Below are 23,470 nucleotides of genomic sequence, written 5' to 3'. Positions count from 1 at the left end.
GCAAAAGCCAAACTGAAAGTTGATAACAAATGCACATGTGACCATAGAATAGATGCATTTATTAAAATCATATAATAGTAAACTGTCCACATGGAAGGTGACTGGGCCCATATATTTATCACCTTTTATTCATTCCAGAAATCAAGGGATTCAATCCCAACTTTAACTGGTATATCATGAGAAGAAGCAGCATAAGAGAATTCTTGAAGAATCTTATATTTCTTCAATATATGCCAATGTAATTCTCAATTAATTTTTTCGCATCATAATTGAACCGAGATGGTCAACCGGTCATGCCAACTAATATTTATTTCAGTAAACCTCTAGTTTACTTGTGGCTCGTGATTTGCATCATCATGCTTATACTTGTATAGGACAAATAGAAGAAAATTAAGGTAACCTTTCATATTTACCCGGTATGATTATAGTAATATAAAGATATTCAATCTTCTTTTTATTTATAGTCTCAATATGCCAACCACTTTGGCTAATATATTTGTAAATCAAAATGTTTCTTTTGAGACTTACTACAATATTAATGTCATGAACAGTTTCATTCATTCGGGTAGTAACAAATTAGTTCTCTCAGAGCTCATAACTACTTTTGTACTATAAGATCTTTTGTCATACCATCCATATAATGAATGTCTCCTTCACAAAGAGAATCATATCATAATAATTGTTATGTTCAAAATAATCATAAGCAAAATAATTTCTTGCTTTAATTTTGCTTTTAATAACTTTCATAAGGCTTGACAAAATAATTTTGGCGTATCACATGTATGCGACCAATGATATGTTCATGTAACTACACAGTAATATTTATTATCTTTCTTTGTCTCAAACCTCCCTTAGAGGTGAGTTGTAGTATTTATCCAACAATGCACAAGTATATTATTATGCATAATCTTTATCACACACACACACACACACACACACACACACACACACACACACATATATATATATATATATATATATATATATATATATATATATATATATATATATATATATATATATATATACTCAATGTTTATCACAAGTCACATTCTCTTCAAAGAATTTCTCCCTTTTTATAATTACTATAGTGATAACTATTATTATTTTGGTCTTTCGCTCGCTCACATTCATTGGTCAACCACTTGTCTTTATTTAGACTTATCATGCACTACTATCACATTCACTTCAAGAATGGAGTAAATCAAGTGGGACAAGCTTCATGCTTTTTCATGAAAAATACATTATTTTTCTTTAGTTATTATTATTATTATTATTATTATTATTATTATTATTATTATTATTATTATTATTATTATTATTATTATTATTATCAATATGGTGCATTAGGACTCAAACCCAATGGCTTACCCATATAAAGACATGCTAGGCTATAATGCGTTGGAACTTGAATCCAACGTCTTTTCATCAACATAGTGCATTGGGACTTGAACACATCGTCTTACCCTCAATCTTTGGCATAATAGGCCAAAATTCACTAGGACTTGCACTCGGGCCTTTAAAGTATTATTACTTCATAATTATAGGCATAAGTAAATTAACTTTCAAGAAGACTTATATAACTATTTCAATCTTGAAACAGTTCCTCTGCAACAAAAATGTTAGTTAGGATATATGCCAATTTTTTTTTAAATGATACAATTATTTTTATATTTTAATAAATTAACTAGTGGAAAGGTGCAGATAACCTATAACCACTTATATTTCAAAGACTATAAGAACTTCACAAAAAAATTCAATACGGAGGAATGAGCCTTATGTTTCCAGCAAAAATATTTAAGGCTTAATGCATAACCGTGACTATTATAAATTATAACTATAATAAGTTTATATTGATTGTATATTCGAATGTCAAATTTGCAAGGTACTGTAAAATCACCTACATATTTGATAATTTTGCTTTCAATGAAATACATTATGTGAAGGTAAAAATATTATTATTAAATTACCTTAATAATGATCTATCATAGTATGTAAACGGTCAGAACATATATATATACGCTGGAATATTATCTTTGTCCTATAAGAGATATAGCAAATAAAGATATACCTTTCCAGTTCTTTATTTCACTCGATACAATAATTTTTTTTTTTTAAATAAACACTTCACATAAAGTTAATGCAAAGATATGAAAGTATGAATGGGTTTAGATGGATGTAAAACTTATCTTTATATTATCATCCAAGATATTTTTTATTGTACTTGATCTCATTGTCTGCTTATAATTTACATAGTCTTGACGTAGAAGATCATGAAATGAAATGAGCAACTCGTGCTGATAACGTGTTATAAAATAAAAGCAATTTAGTAAAATATGAACAAGACATGTTATGAAATAAAAGCAATTTAGTAAAACATGAACAAGAAATTGAGATAGAGAGAAGAAAGAGATTTTCTTGTTCAATTGTGTGTATTTTCTTATCTATTATAAGGCCTTTATATAGACATGAAAAGTGAAGAAAAATATATCATTGAATATGTTATTAAGTATAGAAATATGTCATTCAATATGTTATACATTTGAGAAGAAAGGTCCACCATAATTTTATTTTTCTTATGACAATAAAAACACCACCATAAAGTCTTTCCCAAAACTATATATAAAAGGGCACAAAGCGGTCGTAGTAGAATGCAATACAGGTTTTTGTTGCAAAAATAGAGAGGAAACGAAATCCATGGCGGATAGTGATAGTGCTTGCTCTAAGAGATGGCTTCCTCTTGAAGCTAACCCTGATGTCATGAATCAGGTACCCCTTTGTTTCACTCCTCTCGCTTATCTCTTCGATTTCAAATAATATTTACAATCTTGACTGGAATGAACCTAATACACCCTTCGTACCAAAATCATGATGTAGCCAATTTTTCTTGATCACAAATCGGATATTCCTTAACTTTTTAATAGTAATACTGATACTTAAAAATTGCAAAGTCATATTTTTTTAATAGTTAAAGACAGTTAAAAAACATACTAAAAATTGGAGTCAAAGTAGTAATACTGTCAAGTAAAATGGGATCTGGGAGATTAATGGTGTAATTAGAAGTAAAAATGCAGTAAACCTCAAAATCTGATTTGTATCTTCTAATTTGATCAACCGAGTATATTTCATACTATGTCATGAAGTGGTGAATACCCTTTAGCTGATGAAGTAGATTTGATATAGTTTGGCTTCAGTATGTGAAGCAACAACGAGATGGTATTTCTTAACCCAGGCTGAGAAGCATTTAATAAAAAAATATACAAATGAGAAGGGGGAAAACCGTATAATGACAGTAATGAAGTTTCTACTTTTTCTTGCTTTTTCATTGAGCAGTTTCTGTGGGGTCTTGGTGTTCCATCTGACGAGGCAGAGTGTTGTGATGTTTATGGGTTAGACGAAGAACTTCTGGAGATGGTGCCGAAGCCCGTGCTTGCTGTTTTATTTCTCTATCCTCTCACATCACAGGTTTGGTGTTATTATCAATCTAACGTTTTACGTGCAAGATTTGTAGTTTAGTTTCATGTTAACTGGTATAAATGTCATGATTCTGGTCAGCTAATTAATGTCGTTTGTACAGAGTGAAGAGGAGAGAATACAAGAAAACAGCAAAACAAAGGTGATTCTAATGACCATTGCTTTATAAATTACAGCGTGTCTTTTAATTCAATGCTTCTGTTTTAGCTTTTATTCTTCTTATGGATGAATGCTAACAGGAACTTTGGCTCTTAAGTTTCTTCATGCATTGTACAGTTGATGCACATCAAATTGTTTCCATGGTAGTAAGATAAAACTTGATTCGGTTAGTCAAATTATGTCATGAAGTCTCTTGTTTCTGAGTACGCTACTAGCCAGTGTCTGGTCAATTGTTAATAATGTCATTTCCCTGCTTTACTTTAATGCAGTTTTTGATGTGAAACTTTGTATATCATTCATCCTAGGAATCCCCCCCCCTCGCTTTTTTCTTTTTTCTTATCTCTTTTGAGTTTGGGGTGGGCGGTCCTTATCAGTTGCCAAAGTCCTTTCTCTGTCTTGGATCTGATTATTTCCTCTGTTCCTTTTTGGTTGTTTTCCTGCTCTGTAGAATATTCTCTAGTTCTTTGAACTGTGGCTTTTTCTTGATTGGCTGCTTTCGTAAATCATACCACTGTGTCTAGGTGGTCCGTTAGACAGGTTGTTTACTAAATGGGTTTTGATAGACACTGCAAGGTGATGCTTGGTGAAAACAGGATCTTTAGTTTGTATTTACACCACTCACATAAATCAGTCCTCACTACAACATCCATTTTTTCCCTCTAATTGTCCTCAGATACTTGATAATCTGTTTCTTTTCTACTTATTTGACCGAGTTGCACTGTAGCAGTTTGAGCGTATTTTGCATTTATGCCATTTATTTGGCTTCATAATTCCATAACTATTCTTGAGATGTTGCTGGCAGGTGCAGGATCCCAGTAGTACAGTTTACTTCATGAAACAAACAGTGGGAAATGCATGTGGAACAATTGGCCTTCTTCACGCTATTGGGAATATCACCTCTCAGATAAAACTTAGTAAGCCATTTGATGTTTTTTGTATTTCATGAACTGGTTCTCATCATGTAGGTTTCTAGTCTTTGCATTAAATGTTTGATCTTAGAGGTGGGAATCCTTATCAGTTTCTGGTAGTACCATAACTGGATAGTCGCACAAGTTGTATATTACTCTTTCTTAGGAGCTTGTTTTGTCATGCCATAATTGATGATAGTGTTAAGGGGAAGGCTCTTAGTTCAAACCATTAACATAGTTGGTGAAAGGCCTGACTGGGAAAGACCTTGAGGTGTTTGGCGGTTGGACGAAATTCTCTGTCACTATGGTAATTACACAAAGCTCCTTCATTATTGACATTCTTGTCAACTTACGAAGATATACTTTATTTTTTCTTCATGTTTATCAATATCTTTTTTTCTCTTCCTTTTTGCTGTCCTTGTTTTTCTTTTTCTTTTTCTTTTTCCCCATTTTTGACATGCTTATTTTTTGTTATTTAGCCGAGGAATCATTCTTGGATAGGTTCTTTAAATCAACTGCAAGCATGGACCCAATGCAGGTATCAGTTATGGCTTCATTGCAGTTACTGACCAGTCACATCCATCTCTTCATCCAATGCCTAACACATTCGAGTATAAATTTGCAGCGTGCTTTGTTCCTTGAAAACGATAGAGAAATGGAAGTTGCTCATTCAGTGGCAGCTACTGCTGGTGAAACTGAGGTCAGAAATTGAAAAATATATCTGTTCTTGTATATCTCAAATAAACAGTTCTCATCCTAACTCCACCTATGTGAGCTTGCATAGAGGTAGGAAGTTTGATTAAAGAAGTAGGATGGTGGTAGGTTTACTACTAGCGTAAAAGTAATCATATCATAAATCCTGTAAACGGAAGAGATATAAATTATTTGTATAGATTAGTCCATTGGAAGTGATAAGTCCTTTTGTTGGTTTAACAATCCTATGTATATGACATAATGCAATGTCTATATTTCCTTTTTGATGTTTTTCATGTGTTGTGTGGATCAATTTGTGATCTCTTTCTGTAGGCTTCAGAGGATGTGAACACTCATTTCATCTGCTTCACATGTGCTGATGGTATTTCCTTCTCCACCCCGTTCCTTCTCTCTCTCTCTTTTTTTTTTTTTTTTTGTGTGTGTGTGTGTGGGGGGGGATATATGTATGCTTTTGTGATTCATAGAATTCTGCATTCTGCTTTTTTAGTTAAAAAGGGAGTCATTTGTCATCGGGAGTGTAAACTAAATGCTTGGGCATTACAAACTTTCTGCTAGACTGCTGGTATATATTGATATGGCTTTTGTGTAGAAAGTTTTCATTTACCTTTTTTTTTGAGTATTGTTGGGAGTCAACTGTAAGTCCTCCATTTGTAGCTGTCTGCACGATGTGTTTAAGGTGTTCCTTTGATATGGAGCACAGTAGCACCTAGAGGGTCTGGGATCTCCATCACTTCACATTTCACTAGCTGTAATTTCTTGTGAAAATGTAGTAGAAGCTTGTATTTGTTTGATTCCTTATATCTTGTACCTTTTGATTGACGACGTGTCTTGCCAACGGAATCAAATATATTTTCCAATTGAATGATTATTTCTAGATTCCATGCCTTAACCTCCTTTGATTTCTTTCCTTGTGGAGTAGATAATATCATTGTATATTCACATAATGAAGGCTTTCCATTTGAAGCGCTATTCGAAGTCTTCAACCATGATTCTCCTTTCTTGAATAAGCATAGTGATTCCCTGCCGGCACGTCCTTATTATCAGATCCCAAGATTTACTCCTTTCAAGATAAAGTTTGTAGTAATTCATTCAATAGCTTCCTTTCTCTGATGTATAATTTCTTTCCTTTGTTGAGTAAGTACTGATGAGTTTTTCTAAACTTTTCCATAATTGATTCCTTGGCCAACGTAGTAGATTTTCTCCTTAAAATATTCCATGCTATCTCCTTCAAATAAAATATTTCCTTCTTATCCTTTGAATATAATTTTTCCAAGCTGCTTCTCTTTCACAATCTTTTACCATAGTATGCTTCTATAACATAGCCATTAGCTTTGGGCTTTCCTTCTTTATAACATCTTCCATATTTCCTTCATTCTTCTGCAAATCTTCTGTATATTGTCTTTGATCATTCTTCTTTTAGCAAACCTGTACAAAAATAATTTATCACAAGTAAATGTTCTTTTACTAAAGGTTATGTTGGTTTGGTATCATTAAAATCAATATGTGAAATCTTGGGGATAACAATCTCCCCCTTTTTGATGATGGCAAACCATTGAGTACAAAACATGAAGATTGCATCAAAAATTTAATTAAAGTGCATCTAAAGTAATAAGCTAGATAGACTGGTTACTTCCCTGGAATGTCCCGCTTATATCGAGCTTACTCTTCCATGGCAGGTAAAGGCTCCCCCTTACTCTAAGGGTCCATAGTCACGCTCCCCCTGCCTTCATGCATTTTATTCTTCCATGGCAGGTAAAGGCTCCCCCTTACTCTAAGGGTTCCATAGTCATGCTCCCCCTACCTTCATGCATTTTATCAATAACCTTTTCAAGGAAAGTTTTGTATCATATTTTCTCCCCGTTTTGTCATCATCAAAAGGGGAACGAGGTAGATTTGGGTTCCCAACCACAAGTGCCAACATATGACCATAAGCATCCAAGTATCATGTGAAAGCATTTAATCATGTAAGCCACTAATAGCAAAAGGTGAAGTCCAACAAATCATTACCAAACATATAAGCACACAAGGCAAGAAAAATACAGTCACATTAGATTGTCTATGGAGTAATTTTACAAAGCATTTAAAAAAACATTAGTAGTAGAAGGTGTTTTGAGTCTATAAAAATTCACTGAAAGACTTGGCAAAGTCTTGAATGAAGACTCACAAATTGATTAAATCCTTCAAAGCACCATCTAACAAATAGGTATAATGAAGCACATATACACAAATAACTAAAAGACTTTCATTCATGCTAGGGCACAAATATTGTAAAGTACTTTGAATTGACTGAAAGTATTTGTAGCTTGTTGGAACCTAAGCAGAGTACAACATATACTTGGGAACACATAAAATAATCACATAAGAGTCTAGATGAATATTTTTACCATGAAAGGATACATGATATATAATATCATTACCAATACCAATTTTTTCCCCTCAAATGAGGAAATATCTTCTCACGGAGATATATCCACCTTTAGCTGCAGATGTGGCTGAAGAGCTCTGCTTTCATTGCGCAAATGAATTTCCAAAATAAGTGACATAAGCTGCTTTTGCTTTTGTTGTCCACCACTTTTATCCTTGTCCAAAGAAGTAGAGGATTCACAGGAAAATTTGTGACTATTGAATTCTTCAAACCAAATCTTTTGAATTGCCTCTTTGTTCATTTGGCTTGGTTAATAACATTTTCTTCCTTGGCATGGAGCTTGAAGAAGAATGTTAATTTTCCCTCATGCTCATCTCGAATTTGACCACCTCGCAAAATCTTATAGAATTCTTGATACAACTTTATATCAGTACTTCGAAATATAATATCGTCACTACAAATTGTGTAACTTTAAAAATACAATTACATGCTTTTCAAAAATCATTTTTGGGAAGAGAAATAAAACTTCTTGGTCGCATGAATACTGTTTGAAAACTCTCAACATTAGGGATGCTTAAAAAGAATATTCTTCAATTATAAAATCATTTCAAACATATAAAAAATATTTAAAAACTCTATAAGATGACCATAAAGATATCATATACCAATAATCTCAATGAAGAAACAAACCTTCTTGTTGTGAAACCTTGGGCTATAAGTTTATCCTTGCTATTCACAACCTTACCATTTTCATCATGCTCGTTGCTGAATGTCAATGATAGTAGCTCACTTGGCTTGGTAATAGAATTCTCACACTTCGATTCATTCAAATGATTTCAGCCGAACTCGTTATGCTTAGCACAAATATTCCTTATCCAACTTGTGCAAACGTAGCCTTATTGGCTTATTGCTTGTTCTCGGAATATGCTCTTCATTCTTTCGTCTTCCAGCTTTTGAGTATTGCCCAAAATGTTTCATGTGCAGAAGTGGCCTCAAAGTTAAATAACTTTCTTGGTCTTGAGTGAAGTATTAGTATTCTTACCAAAAAAGTAAATATTACACAAATGATTCACTTCAAGAATAATCTAAGACACATGTAGGCATGAATCAAGTTTGTATGATATCAAAAAGATTACATGCTTACTTCCTAATATCTTATGCAATTGGCATAGTTCATGCAAGACATGTATTCAAGCTATTTAAAGTCTCTAAGTCATGGATAAAAATAACACTGAATAGAATAACAATGTGATGTAGCTAGTGGACTCAAACTGTATATAGGTGACTAATAAGTATATACTTCACTGAACCAATAACTAGATATGCATCACCTAATGCAGCGAGAAGAACTTAAATAAACCTTAGAGATACCGGTCACTTCAGCTTTAGGTCATACGACATAGTTCCTTTATCCTTTGTAGAATATATATGAACTTTGAAGCATCTTTAAGCATGTACCTCGACCAGCCAATATGCAAATATCATTGATCCTTCTTATGGCTGGATGTAGGAATTCCTGCAAAACAAATTAGTTTGTTTTTGGTACTTAAATCTTTTTGGGTCCTTCATTGTTAGTAGCTTGTATAATTGGAGATACATGTAACTGTTTAGGTCTCCAAATAAATTTTGATCTAACATGATTTTTGGCATAATTACATGCAAATGCCTTATATCCAGAATTACCACAGTAGTGTCATGTAATATGAGAAGAAGAGTACTTACTTGCAGATGCCTTATTAGTCGACTTGTAACTTCCTTAGTCAACTTGTTTGAAATAAGATGTCCACTAGTAGATCCCTTTTCAATTGACTTATAGTTGTTAAGACAATAAGTCGACTTTGATCGATCAAAGTAGTGGCCTAAGAATTTGTGAAAGCTGATTATTTGTTTGCGAAGCTCAGAATTTTCTTCTTGAAGTAAGTTGTTCTTCACCAGATTCTCAAGCTGAATATCTCAGTCTTTCTTTTCATTTCTCAACTTGTTATATTCTTCAAGTTGGATCTCCCAATTCTTCTTCTCTTTCCTCAACTTATTATATTCATTAAGAACTTTCTCAAGGTCGTTGAGAACCAATTCAATATTTTCTTGCAATTCATCACATTTATCGCAATACGTAATAGGAGTAGGACATACCTTGTCTCCCATTGCCATGAAACACAGGTTCTCCATTCTTTCGTGATTGTTTTCTTCTTCAGATTCATCCTCGTCGCTTCAGGATTTGTGATTCTTTTACTTGAGATCACAATCCAAAATAGCATTAAAGCACACCTTGTCAGATTCTCCTCTTTCCTTGAGACATATGTTTGTCATTTCTTCTCGATCATCCTCGTCTCTCCAAGTTGAGATTCTATGATTCTTCTTCTTAGGTTAGGACATTTTAATTTCATATGTCCTCGTTTACCACATTCGTAGCAGCATATGTTCTCTTGTTGTTGAACCTCATTCTTGCGGTTCTTTTGATGATTCTGGATGGATTGAGATTTTATATTCTGCTTCTTTCTACTCTTTCTTTTTTTTTTCGTCCTGGGTATCACGGCCAAGCCTGTTCGATCTTCATCATTTTTCAGATTCTTCAAGAGTTGACTTGGATTCAATTTCCTTAACTTTGTTGGTGTCCACGTGGATATTTTCCAATCTGTCCCATATATTCTTAGTAGTCTCACAGGTGGATATTTTCTTATATTCTTCTTTACTAATCGCACAATAGAGCATGTTGATTGCTCTAGCATTTGTTTGCATAATATCCAACTGTTCTTTTGTGTAGTCAAATATGGATGCCCTTTTTACAAGCTTCTTTCCATCACTGTTGTTCGGAATAAGCATTGTCCATTCTGAATAACTAGCCAGGCTCGATAATCTATTGATTGAACATAAACCTTCATTCTTTCTTTCCAATGGCTATAGTATTGACTATTGAAGTACGTTGGCCTTCTTGTTGGGTATCCCTCTTGAAGTACGGTTCCAGTAATTTGGTTTTTTACTCTCTCACCAACGACCCTTTGATTTTCACCCGCTCACCAAAGAAACGAACAATGACACAACCTCTCAAGACACATTACCTCTCCAATATTTTTTCGTCTCTCTTCACTCTTTTGTGTACACAGTAAATCTACTAAAAGTGAATTACAATGCTTGTTAAGAGTAGAATAAAGAACTTGTAGTTGGATAGACAATTGTATAGAATGCTGCGTAGCTTCTTCTTTTTCAGTCTCTTCTTCTTATAGTCTTCGATAGCTTCTGGCCGTTGGACGTGTCTTTGCTGACTCCTTAATTTCGATATCTTCAATCGGAAGATTTTGCTCCTTTGATTGAGTAAGATTTCCAACGTGGCATCTTTGTTGTTTCCTTGACAGAACAAGTTTGAATTATGCAATCCATTTTGGACCTTCTAATTCTTCCTTTCCATTTTTATAAATTGACTGATTTGAAGTCCTTCCACCAATCATTGAATCATAGGAATTGATTCCTTATATCTTGTACCTTTTGATTGACGACGTGTCTTTGCCAAAGGAATCAAATATATTTTCCAATAAATTGAATGATTATTTCTAGATTCCATGCCTTAACCTCCTTTGATTTCTTTCCTTGTGGAGTAGATAATATCATTGTATATTCACATAATGAAGGCTTTCCATTTGAAGTGCTATTCGAAGTCTTCAACCATGCATCAGTATAAATTGAATTCTCCTTCCTTGAATAAGCATAGTGATTCCCTGCCGGCACGTCCTTATTATCAGACCCCAAGATTTACTCCTTTCAAGATAAAGTTTGTAGTAATTCATTCAATAGCTTCCTTTCTCTAGTATTGTAGCAAATCTATCATTGTCATACCAAACTCGTAGCAAGTGTATCTCTTTCCTTCCACTGGAAATTTTTTTTCCACAGTAATTATTCTTCCATTTGAACTCTTCTTTCATATGTACAAGTGCAAGCTCTTATTTAAGCAACCCAAGAGAATTTCAAGATCCTCGTCCTTCCATTGGGTCTTGATTCGTATCACTTTGAATCTAGTCACATGCGTCTTCTTGAACTTGGACCTTTTCACTGCTGAGATCTCTCTGAATGATAGCATTTCCTTAATTTCAGATACTTTACAAAATATAGGTAGTAGTAAGAATGTTCTTACTTCCATCACAATCCATAGTAAATATTTCCTTGCCCAATTCCACTTATTTGTATCTTGAAAAGTATCCAATAAACTTGATGTATAATTTCTTTCCTTTGTTGAGTAAGTACTGATGAGTTTTTCAAAACTTTTCCCTAATTGATTCCTTGGCCAACATAGTAGATTTTCTCCTTAAAATATTCCATGCTATCTCCTTCCAGTAAAATATTTCCTTCTTATCCTTTGAATATAATTTTTCCAAGCTGCTTCTCTTTCACAATCTTTTACCATAGTATGCTTCTATAACATAACCATTAGCTTTGGGCTTTCCTTCTTTATATCTTCCATATCTCCTTCATTCTTCTGCAAGTCTTATGTATATCATCTTTGATCATTCTTCTTTTAGCAAACCTGTTCAAATATAATTTACCACAAGTAAATGTTCTTTTACTAAAGGTTATGTTGGTTTGGTATCATCAAAATCAATATGTGAAACCTTGAGGCTAACATCTTTTCCCTCTGTTTAACAATAACAAAGTAGGGAGCACTAGGAGCCATTTAACGTCATGGGAGATCAAACATATTGCATCATTATTTGTTTCTGGTTCTACTTGTCATAAAAAAGAGGGACTATGTCTTTTGTCCACAACTTCAATAATAGTGATTGTTGTCTAGACAACTCAGCTTTGCTTGAACCAGCTCCTGGTGGCTGAAGAATTGAAAGTTACACAAGTTTGTCATATTGCAGGACAACTCTACGAGCTTGATGGAAGGAGGTCAGGACCTATTTCACATGGTGCATCCTCTCCAAACAGCTTATTGAAGGTAAGTAATTACGTCCCTGCTCTCCTTTGAGGAGAGGGAAAATGTATTTTCATAAGCATCACATAATAGATTTCGTGATTGCTTTCTTTTTAAGTTCACTGCCTGATGATAATTTAGTCCAAATAGTTGGGGAAATCTGGTCTAATTTCCGTGTTTCATAACCAAACCTAATTCCCCTTAATTTTCCTAACAGATGTATGGAACTTTTTGAATCTTACAAAAATAGTTGTGATGGAAAAATTGAAAATTAAGTGGCACTCTACCTGTTCAAAATTAAGCGGTATATTGTTTGTGGAATCTGGAGAAAAGAGAGACTTGTAAATTATCATGATACCCGACGATATTGAATTCGTGGAATATGTCCTCCTAGGTATATATGTAGTGGAATGAGATGGGTGCAAATAGATGAATGAATGTAGAGGATTCATATTACACGTCATTTTGTTAAGGATTAAGGCATACTAGTTATGTTACTCTATATGTAAGCAAGTTGAGCCAGAGAACTGTCGCAAAGAAAAATGGAAATGCCCTATTTTCTTCGAAAGCTAGAACTCTATATGTACCGGTATTTAGGTGTGACATATGATGTTTGAAAGGGATAAAATGGAAATAGATAGATCTAAAATCAAAGTGAGGAAAGTTATCTTAGAAAATCTACTGATCAAAGAAAGTTATCTTAGAAGATCTCCCATCGTTCAAAATCAATGTAGATTTATCTAAGAAGAGAATAGAATAGAATAAAAGCAAGAAATTCATCAATTAATTGGAATTAAGGTTTAGTTGTTGTTACTCCTACGTTGAATTTAGTGTTTTTCAGAAGTCCTTTTATTTTGGTGAGATGACCTGTATGGCTGTAGAGATTAGTGTGGCATTTTCAGAACATGTAGTTTTGGGTTGTTTCTAACTACCTATTATCAGAAATTATAGCATTAGAATTAGATGGACCTAAAGCAGAGTGGGTATGGAGGATTCATTCATATAGCTAATCCAAACTAAATTGAGATTAAGATTTAGTTGACTAATTGATATATGCTTTTGATATATTCCTTCGGGAGTGTAGTGTTGTAAGTTGCCAAGTTAAGAGGGTGTTTGGATTGGCTTATTTTAAGTGCTTATTGGCTTTTAATCACTTTTCTAGTTTTTGAAGTGTTTGGCAATGATAAAAAGTGCTTAAAAGCACTTACTTTTAAGCATAAAAAGTACAAAAATAAGTCAAAAGCCAAAAGTTGGGTATTAACAACTTATGACTTTTAGCTTTTAAGCTACTTTTTAAAAGCCGATCCAACCACCCTCTAAATATCCTTAAATATATCCATCTTTGGAGGCCTTCCATGTAGTTGAATTTTTGAACTAAAGCCCTTCTTGGCCCATCAAGATGGATCGGAACATGTATTCAAGCGGACTGAAGATTTCCATTCTTGCCAATATATCCAGACTTGGAAGGAGATATATTTCTTTCTAACCGAACGTTTGTAGAATTCCTTTAATATTTTGGCACAAACATTTTTAATCCATTTCTGATGTGTAAAGGGAACCTTGCATAATCTATATCTATATATTATTAAAAGGAGAGGAAAAAACATTTCCTTAAGTCAAGTGGTAGCCTAGAAAAAAGCCACATGGTTTAAGTAGTTAATAATTAGTTATTGGTTATTATTTTTGTATTTAAATATTTATAAAATAATAAAATAAAATATTTTATAATAAAAAACCAAAATTAACAAAAAAAATAACTGTCCATTCAAATTGGAGGGTAGTTTCAAGTTGGAGTTTTAAAATTATTTTAAAATAAAAAACTAAAATTACAAAAAATAATGCCAATTCAAAATTTCTTTGTTTTCCTTAATAATTTTTGTTTTTCTTTTTAAAACTACAAAGTTTATTTATTCAGAAAATGTTATTGAGAATAATAGAATAATATATAAATTATAAAAAAATATATCTTCTATTATATTATTAAAAGAAAGTAGCATACAAAAATTTAAATAAAGTAATATGGTAATAAAGGTTTCTATTAACAATGAAATAATACTAAATATGGATAATATAATAAAGAAAAATACAAAACAAAAAAGTTATTCGATGACTATATAAGTCTAATTTAATAGAGATTTTATTCTTTAAAGTTCAGATAATATTATTGAGAACAATAGGATAAAATTTAAAATAAAAAATATTTAAAGAGTACTAAAATATATATCTTCTATTATATTACAAAAAAAAGTAGACAAAAATATTAAACAAAGTAATATGCTAATAAAAATTTCTATTAACAATACAATTATATTAAATATTGGATAATATAATAAAGAAAAATACATAACAAAAAATAACTAATTGACTATATAAATCCCTTTAATTTAATAGAGATTTTATTCATTAAAATTCAGATAATATTATTGACAACAACAGAATAAAATTTAAAATAAAAAATATTTCAACATTAATAAAATATATATCTTCTCTTGTATTACAAAAAAAAAAAAGCGTGCAGACAAAAAAGATTTTATTATTGGGTATATCATATTGACAAATAAGATGAAATTGAAATTTATTAAAGCAATATGATCTAATATGTTCAAATAAGTCCGATCATAATTTAATATAATTAATATTAACCACGCATCGCGCGGTTACGGCTACTAGTTGTATATTAAGAACAAATCAATGATTTATAGTCCTTGTGTAAGAACAACAAATAAGTAGCAGGTAGAATGGCACCTTGAAACAACTGGGTGCAGGTAATTGGCCTCGGGGGATTTCCTAGCATTTTCTAAGACCCGTTTGGCCATAGATTTTGCCAAAATATACTTGAGTTTTATTTGGCAAATACATGTTTGGCCATAGATTTTGCTTATATTTTGACAAAATTCCAAATCCCAAATCTCAAATCAATAGCTGGTTTTGGGCCAAATCCCTAATAACACACATATTTTTCTAAAATAAATTTGGAAAATATGTTTTGAAAACGTATGTCCAACATCTTCAAGCCAAACTTCACCCAAAATAGATTTTTCAAAACAAATTTGGTAATCTATGGCCAAACGCTAGCTTAGTTCCTAATTGAGCTAGGTTCATCCTCTTAGATAGTGTTGGTGCAGCTTATTAGATTTATAGGATTATGTCACGAGTTTTACATTCTGTAAGGAAGAAAAAAAAAGAAACTATTCAAGGATGTGGGACAGTTCAAGAGGGAAACTACGTAGCCACTGAAAATCAACTCCATTACAGACGCACTGCACTCCGTCATTTGAAAGATGCATTAGCTGCTTTTAGTTTATTCTGTTACTAAAGATGGAGGCGGCATAGCAATCCTCGATAAAGCTTGTTTATGATTTCGCACCGGAACAAATAGGTGCCCTTTCTTGAAAAAAAAAAACAAACATGTCTGGTCCCTTTCATCTGCCCATCATGTAGCTACTATGGTTGCATTAGTTACATTGACAGAGTTTTTAGAAATATCATGTTGACGTATTGCCTTCTCTTTTATTACAGGATTCAGCTAAAGTTATCCAAAAGATGATCGAGAAAAATCCAGACTCAATCAACTTTAACGTTATTGCCATTTCAAAAAGAGTTTGAACCGAACAGAGAGCTTTATGGCTGAGATTTTACCTTTGGGAGTGTTAGTGTATAAGAGCACAATACGTATTTATTTCTCACCGTTGACAACACCTTTTCCTGCTTTCTCGTACCATGTTTCTTTCTTGTTGGTGATGCATATATGTGCAATCAGATTACTTCCGAGAAACTGAGTATTTCCACTATTGGCGTATAACTCCGTTGCATGTTTGCAGTAATTTCACGGCTGGCCAATAATTTTTCTGCTGTCACTGCCAGGCTTTTGCTTAGGTTGGTCGTAGATTACATATTTGGTTCTTACCTAGAAGTTCAAAGGTAAAACGCAAATTGACGAGGAAATGGTCCATTACTATCACGCAAAATCTTAAAAGATAATTTGTGTTTATTACTCAAAATTATCAATCGGTGCATGTTGACTTTTCCGTTCAGATAACAAAGTAAATCGGGTCAGACCTTGCAGTTTTATTTGTTTTGTCTAAAAGCATTAACCTCCTCCTGTCAAGGTTTCGTTGCAACTTTGCGTTTGTGTTCTGAGGGGGAAATAGCGAATGTACCACGGAACTAAAAAAAAAATTAGGGATTAACCAAAATCAGACTCAACAAGATTTGGGTAAAACCAAAAGAAGACTCGTTAAGTGAAAGTAAATCTTGATACAGAACCAGTAACGGCTACCACAAAATCCAACAACATTTCCCTATCCAACAAACACGAGACTCACATTCTCACACAAAACCGATTAACAAACAATTAAAAGGTGCACATGCATGCATAAGAAAATCTCTCAACCCTTAATCTGTTGCCCTGCTTGATGTCCCAATTGCTCCGCCTTCTCCTTCACATCATGTGCTGCATGCGCAATTTTATCCCTCGCATAATCAATCTTGGAAGCGCCGATCGGATGCTTCCCTGTGACGTATCTGTACATCCAGTAGAAAACGAAAGAAGCAGTGGCTCCAAAACCACCAGTAGCCAAGAAACCTGCAAGGATCAACCCAACAGTTATCACAGCTGGTACAAGAATAGGACTGAATATCACCAGCAAAGGGGTAGCGATAGCTAGGCCGATAACGGTGGCCGCCAGCGTTAAGCCGGAGAGCACCATGAGTGAGCCACCCACGGTGACAGCAGTGGTGGTCTTGGCCACCTGACGAGAGAGCTGCTGCTCAGGGCGTGGTTGAATCTGCATTATTCTTTTCCCTTGTGAGAATTAATGAAAAAAGAAATAGATATGGCTATATGGAGTTTTCAGTAGAGAGAAAAGAGAGGATATAGATGAAGAGTGAGAAAGCAGAGAGGAGAGATATGGGTAATATAGAGTGAAGAAGTAGATTGGGATTTGCAATGGTTGTAACTTGACAGATAGAAGGGTGTTACGTGTTGAGTGTTTTGAATTTGCATGACAAAGAGGTCTTTGTTGATTGACACGTAACGTTTCTTCTACAGACTGAAATTGAGCTGGCTAGCTATGGCATTTTGAAATATTTGCAGGCGACTTTATCAATAGGAAAGCTCTAATTTTTAAAATGTGGCAATATTCGTTTCAGGTCATGATAAAGTATTGATTTACATTCGGTGACAGGAGCATACATTTCGAAACCAAGTGTCATGAGCTGAATTCTAATTCTCTGAGTCACTGCTGTCTATTTGAGTTTTCACACTCAAGCGCTAATTGTGTGAAATGGTATAAATTTGTTTGAATGAATTTAAAATGTATTTTCCGGAGTACGTTTCTCAGGACAAAGACAAAAAGTATGATGATAAATGGAACTACTACTACTCCCAGTCAAAAGTATTTTGAGAATTGCTCTCCTTTTTAAAAAACCTGATGGTATAAATTAACGGGATATTATTATTTTTAGCTCGCGTCAGAAATTATTATATTTGATAGTCAAAAAATATATAAATTTTATATATAACATACAGAATATATATATATATATATATATATATATATATATATATATATATATACAAAAAATATATAAATTTTATATATTTTTTCGGCTATTTATAGTGGTTATACAATATCATTTTTCCTAAATTAATACAACATGAGTTAAGATTAGAGCCATTAATATGGGTTTGGCTCGTTGGGCCAGCCCATCCCAGCTCGTGATTTAGCAGGGTTGGGCTAGAATTTTTGAAGCCCATTTTAAAATGAGGCTTTTAAACCCGGCCCGAGTAAGCCTGTGGCCCGTGGCCAGTGAAGCTTGACTGAGGCTGGGCTGGGCCGTGGGCCTAATTGTATAAACTCTATAAACATTATGCAAACAAGCAAAATGTTGCCAGTGCTTCTTCTAGTACTCTGACTACATCAAGTGAAGATAGAAATAGACCCACCAAGGGATTCAAAATATTCAGCGTAAGTAATTTTCATTTTGTTGTGAATTGAATGTTTTTTTAATATTATTGCATTATTATTATTATTATTATTATTATTATTATTATTATTATTATTATTATTATTATTATTATTATTATTATTATTAATATTATTATTATTATTATTATTATTATTATTATTATTATTATAACTTCATAGGAATTCGAAGCATTTGAGGATGATACTCCCTCTAGCGATGAAAAGTCAGAATTGAATCTTTACTTAGAGGAACCAAAGCTTGATCTTGAGAAGTTTCAAGAGATGGATATTGTCATGTATTGGAAGGATCATTCTAGAAAATATCCTGATCTTTCAGTGATGGCACGTGATGTACTTAGTATTCTTATTATTACTGTAGCATCAGAATCAACATTTAGCATTGATGAGCGTGTTCTTACCAAGTACAGAAGTTGCATCCATCATGAAAATGTCCAAACACTTGTTACTACTCGAAATTGCACGACTTTTTCCATACTTAAATTGATAATATTTTTGTATGTGAATTTGAATATTATTAGTTTTTAATTTAAGTATTCTTAATATTTAACTAATTAATATTGCATATGAATTGTAGATGTTGATAAAACTGTAGATGTTAAGACAACCTTGTCACAAGTGGATAAAAATATATTTGATGAAGATGATGTGTTGGATATCCCATAAGCGTCATAGACGTTCTCTTGAATAGTTTGTTTTGAGTTTTGACTTTTAGTGAATGAAATATAGTCTTTTGTCTTTTACTTTTTAACGTTTATTGTGACATATTGGAATAGTTTAAAAAGTTATTAAAATTATATTTTAAAAAATGATGGACCGGCCCGTGGGGGCCCGTGGCCCACATATGACTGGGATGGACTGATCATTATAAGGCCTGCCAAAATAGTGGGCTAGCCCAGCCCGACCCGTCAATTGATCAAGCCCACGTGGGCTGGGTTGGACTAGCTCGGCCCGACCCATTTAATATAGTGGTTATTAGAAAGGAAATTTTATCTAAAATTAAAGAAAAAGATGAATCAGATTCAAGATCTTGAGAATTAATTCTTAGACGGTGCAAATCACTTGCTTCGGAGATGGTGGATGACCGCAACTTTGGGGGGAGGGGGGTTAGTGATAAAAGGAGTAGGTGGCAGCAGTGGAAATTGTTGAGACGACGGTGGCGGCAGCGACGGAGGACTAACTGGACGAAAAGAATAGGAAACAAAAGGAGAAATTCAATAGATCTTCAATATCCATTTTGTTTCTTTTAAACCCGTTTCATCTTGGTTCGTTCACTAATTAAGCAAAATATTCTCCAATTTCAATATAAATTGGAGCTTTAACAATTAGGCATGATGAACTAGGGTAAAAATTACTTATTTTTTACTTATTATTGCTAGTTAATCTTGGGCTTTTCTAAGGAAGGTTTGCTAGTTGAGAAGGAATTTTTGGCGGAGAAGGTAGAAATAATTTCGAAGAAAAAATAAATGTGGTGTGGGCCGCACTTAAAAATAATTTAAACAAAAAAAAAGAGAAAAACAATTGTAACTGAAGTCCTCACGCGCTCAATTTGTAATTGAGACACAACATATTTGCCATATCATGTGTTTACAAGATACACTTAATAGCTACTTAAAGTGACTAACTGGAAATTGGCTTAGCTGAGGTGTGTGTCTGATTGTTGGAGATAACTTAAAGACACGTTTATATATTTCATCTTACTTATATCGAGAAAGGAAATAATAACAAACAAAAAAGTAAATCATGTACAAATTTATACCATAATTATTTAGGGTAAATTACATATTTGGTCGATCAACCAAAAATAATAATATCCGCTAGATAAATATAAAAAAAATATTTTTTATCGATAATTATTTTGGGTCAATTATACTGTGTAGTTTTCTCATTATTTATTTATTTTAACCGACGCTACTAACCAAACGTCCCCTTAGATGTCAAAGAGTTTTGAGCATATATTAGGGGCCGCCGGGCTTCTATAAAAAAAGAGGAATGAGTGTATTTCTTTTTTCCCTTTTTTTTTCTCCATCAGAACGAGTGTGTTTTTCCTCCCTCCCTTTTAATTCCTCTTCGTTGGAGCTATTGCTCATTTGGTGACTCGAATTCACAATTTTAGAGTTGTAGGTGGGAGTTCTGACCATCAGAGCAACCTCTCTTGTCAATGAGTGTGTTTCGAATTCGCATTTTTTGGTCTTCCTACGCTACATGTTTTTCGGAGAACTTCATTTGCCCAGATAATGTATGACACTTTGTTAGAAAGGAGATGAGAGAATATAGATGGAAAATTCTATGAAATGTTGGCCCAGGCCCATTTCTAACCCTGATTGACTAGCCCAAAAAGCAGCAGCTCAGAGTGTGCAGAAATAATATAAATATATAATAGTATATTCACAACAAGTAGAATTGGTGATTCTTTGTTGCATTTCTGGAAAAGAGTCTTGAAATCTAAATGACCAATTGTGAAGAAAAAAAACCTTTCTCGAGTCATGTACCACTCTACTTGTAATTAGGGGTGTTCAAAATCGAACCGAAATCGAAATCGAAGCTTAATGACTTATTGGTATCGGGTTAACGGTTTAACGAACGGGGAACATATTAAAATTTTTTTATTAATGGCTTATCGGTTTTGGGGCGGATTATTCAATTTTCTTAACGAAAAATCCTTTAACCCATTAAGAATATATATATCCTAATGATATAGCTTCTATCAAGTGTCAAGTATCAATTCCCAATTTTTCATTAATAAGTATTGGTATTGGTAGCTAAAATACATGCCTTTTATTTTCTATTTTTTCCGGTTAGTGTCTTAGTGGTCATCACTCACCATTATATTAAATATAGAGAAAAATATGTATAGTACAATTTACTCTATTAGAAATTTAGAATTTAGAAACCCTAAAATCTAAACTTCCCAATTTCTCCGGCCGTTGCCTCTCGCTCTCTCCTCCCATTCTCTTCTCAAAATGGTAGGTTAGCCCAGCCCAGACCGTCAATTGCTCAAGCCCACGTGGGCTGGGTTGGGCTAGCCCGGCCCGACCCATTTCATATAGTGGTTATTAGAAAGGAAATTTTATCCAAAATTAAAGAAAAAGATGAATCAGATTCAAGATCTTGAAGAATAACTCTTAGATGGTGCAAATCACTTGCTTCGGATATGGTGGAGGATCGCAACTTTGGGGGAAGGGGGGTTATTGATAAAAGGAGCAGGTGGCAGTGGTGGAAATTGTTGAGACGACGGTGGCGGCAGCGGCGGAGGACTAACTGGACGAAAAGAATAGGAAATAAAAGGAGAAATCCAATAGATCTTCAATATCCATTTTGTTTCTTTTAAACCCGTTTCATCTTGGTTTGTTCACTAATTAAGCAAAATATTCTCCAATTTCAATACAAATTGGAGCTTTAACAATTAGGCATGATGAACTAGGGTAAAAATCACTTGTTTTTCACTTATTATTGCTAGTTAATCTTGGGCTTTTCTAAGGAAGGTTTGCTGGTTGAGATGAAATTTTTGGCGGAGAAGGGTGAAAATAATTTTGAAGAAAAAATAAATGTGGTGTGGGCCCCACTTGAAAATAATTTAAACAAAAAAAAAAAACTGTAACTGAAGTCCTCACGCGCTCAATTTGTAATTGAGACACAACATATTTGCCATATCAGGTGTTTACAACACACACTTAATAGCTACTTAAAGTGACTAACTGAAAATTGGCTTAGTTGAGGTGTCTGTCTATTGTTGGAGACAACTTAAAGAGACGTTTATATATTTCGTCTTACTTATATCGAGAAAGGAAATAATAACAAACAAAAAAGTAAATCATGTACAAATTTATACCATAATTATTTAGGGTAAATTACATATTTGGTCGATCAACCAAAAATAATATATATATATATATATATATATATATATATATATATATATATATATATATATATATATATATATAGAGAGAGAGAGAGAGAGAGAGAGAGAGAGAGAGAGAGAGAGAGAGAGAGAGAGAGAGAGAGAGAGAGAGAGAGGGTCAATTATACTGTGTAGTTTTCTCATTATTTATTTATTTTAAACGACGCTACTAACCAACCCTCCCCTTAGATGTCAGAGTTTTGAGCATATATTAGGGGCCGCTGGGCTTCTATAAAAAAAAGGAATGAGTGTATTTCTTTTTTCCCCCTTTTTTTCTCCATCAGAACGAGTGTGTTTTTTTTCCTCCCTTTTGATTCCTCTTCGTTGGAGCTATTGCTCATTTGGTGACTCGAATTCACAACTTTAGAGTTGTAGGTGGGGGTTCTGACTATCAGAGCAACTCCTCTTGTCAATGAGTGTGTTTCGAATTCGTATTTTTTGGTCTTCCTACGCTACAGGTTTTTCGGAGAACTTCATTTGCCCGGATAATGTATGACACTTTGTTAGAATGGAGATGAGAGAATATAGATGGAAAATTCTATGATATATTGGCCCAGGCCCATTTCTAACCGTGATTGACTAGCTCAAAAAGCAGCAGCTCAGAGTGTGCAGAAATAATATAAATATATAATAGTATATTCACAACAAGTAGAATTGGTGATTCTTTGTTGTATTTCTAGAAAAGAGTCTTGAAATCTAAATGACCAATTATGAAGAAAAAAACCTTCCTCGAGTCATGTACCACTCTACCTGTAATTAGGGGTGTTCAAAATCGAACCGAAACTAAAATCGAAGCTTAATGACTTATTGGTATCGGGTTAACGGTTTAACGAACGGGGAACAGATTGAATTTCTTTTATTAATGGCTTATCGGTTTGGGGGCGGATTATTCAATTTTCTTAACGGAAAATCCGTTAGCCCATTAAGAATATATATATATCCTAATGATATAGCTTCTATCAAGTGTCAAGTATCAATTCCCAATTTCCCATTAACTAGTGTTGGTATTGATAGCCAAAATACATGCCTTTTGTTTTCTATTTTTTCCGGTTA

General features: G+C 33.5%; 2 protein-coding genes across 3 annotated transcripts; one reads left to right on the top strand and one right to left on the bottom strand.

Annotated features, from left to right (window-relative positions):
- Nucleotides 1-2,611: 2,611 nt before the first annotated feature.
- On the top strand, nt 2,612-16,325 carry LOC107771406 (ubiquitin carboxyl-terminal hydrolase 3-like). 2 transcript variants are annotated; one of them, XM_016590763.2, is made up of 9 exons: nt 2,612-2,769; nt 3,334-3,465; nt 3,578-3,616; nt 4,442-4,547; nt 5,021-5,079; nt 5,167-5,241; nt 5,568-5,616; nt 12,474-12,550; nt 16,046-16,325. In XM_016590763.2, exons 1-9 carry the CDS (start codon nt 2,698-2,700, stop codon nt 16,130-16,132), a joined length of 696 nt encoding a protein of 231 aa, XP_016446249.1. In that variant the 5' UTR covers nt 2,612-2,697; the 3' UTR covers nt 16,133-16,325. The 2 variants fall into 2 exon arrangements, with proteins under 2 accessions (XP_016446249.1, XP_016446248.1); XM_016590762.2 differs by having other exon boundaries at nt 4,436-4,547.
- A 418-nt stretch (nt 16,326-16,743) lies between these two features.
- Nucleotides 16,744-17,432, bottom strand: LOC107771407 (oleosin Cor a 13-like). Its single transcript, XM_016590764.2, has one exon. It carries the CDS (start codon nt 17,317-17,319, stop codon nt 16,915-16,917), a length of 405 nt encoding a protein of 134 aa, XP_016446250.1. The 5' UTR covers nt 17,320-17,432; the 3' UTR covers nt 16,744-16,914.
- Nucleotides 17,433-23,470: the final 6,038 nt, after the last annotated feature.

Source organism: Nicotiana tabacum, chromosome 22 (genome assembly GCF_000715075.1).
Source record: "Nicotiana tabacum cultivar K326 chromosome 22, ASM71507v2, whole genome shotgun sequence".
Taxonomy (NCBI): domain Eukaryota; kingdom Viridiplantae; phylum Streptophyta; class Magnoliopsida; order Solanales; family Solanaceae; genus Nicotiana; species Nicotiana tabacum.
Note: the sequence above shows the minus strand (reverse complement) of the source record. Positions and strands in the feature narration are given on the sequence as shown.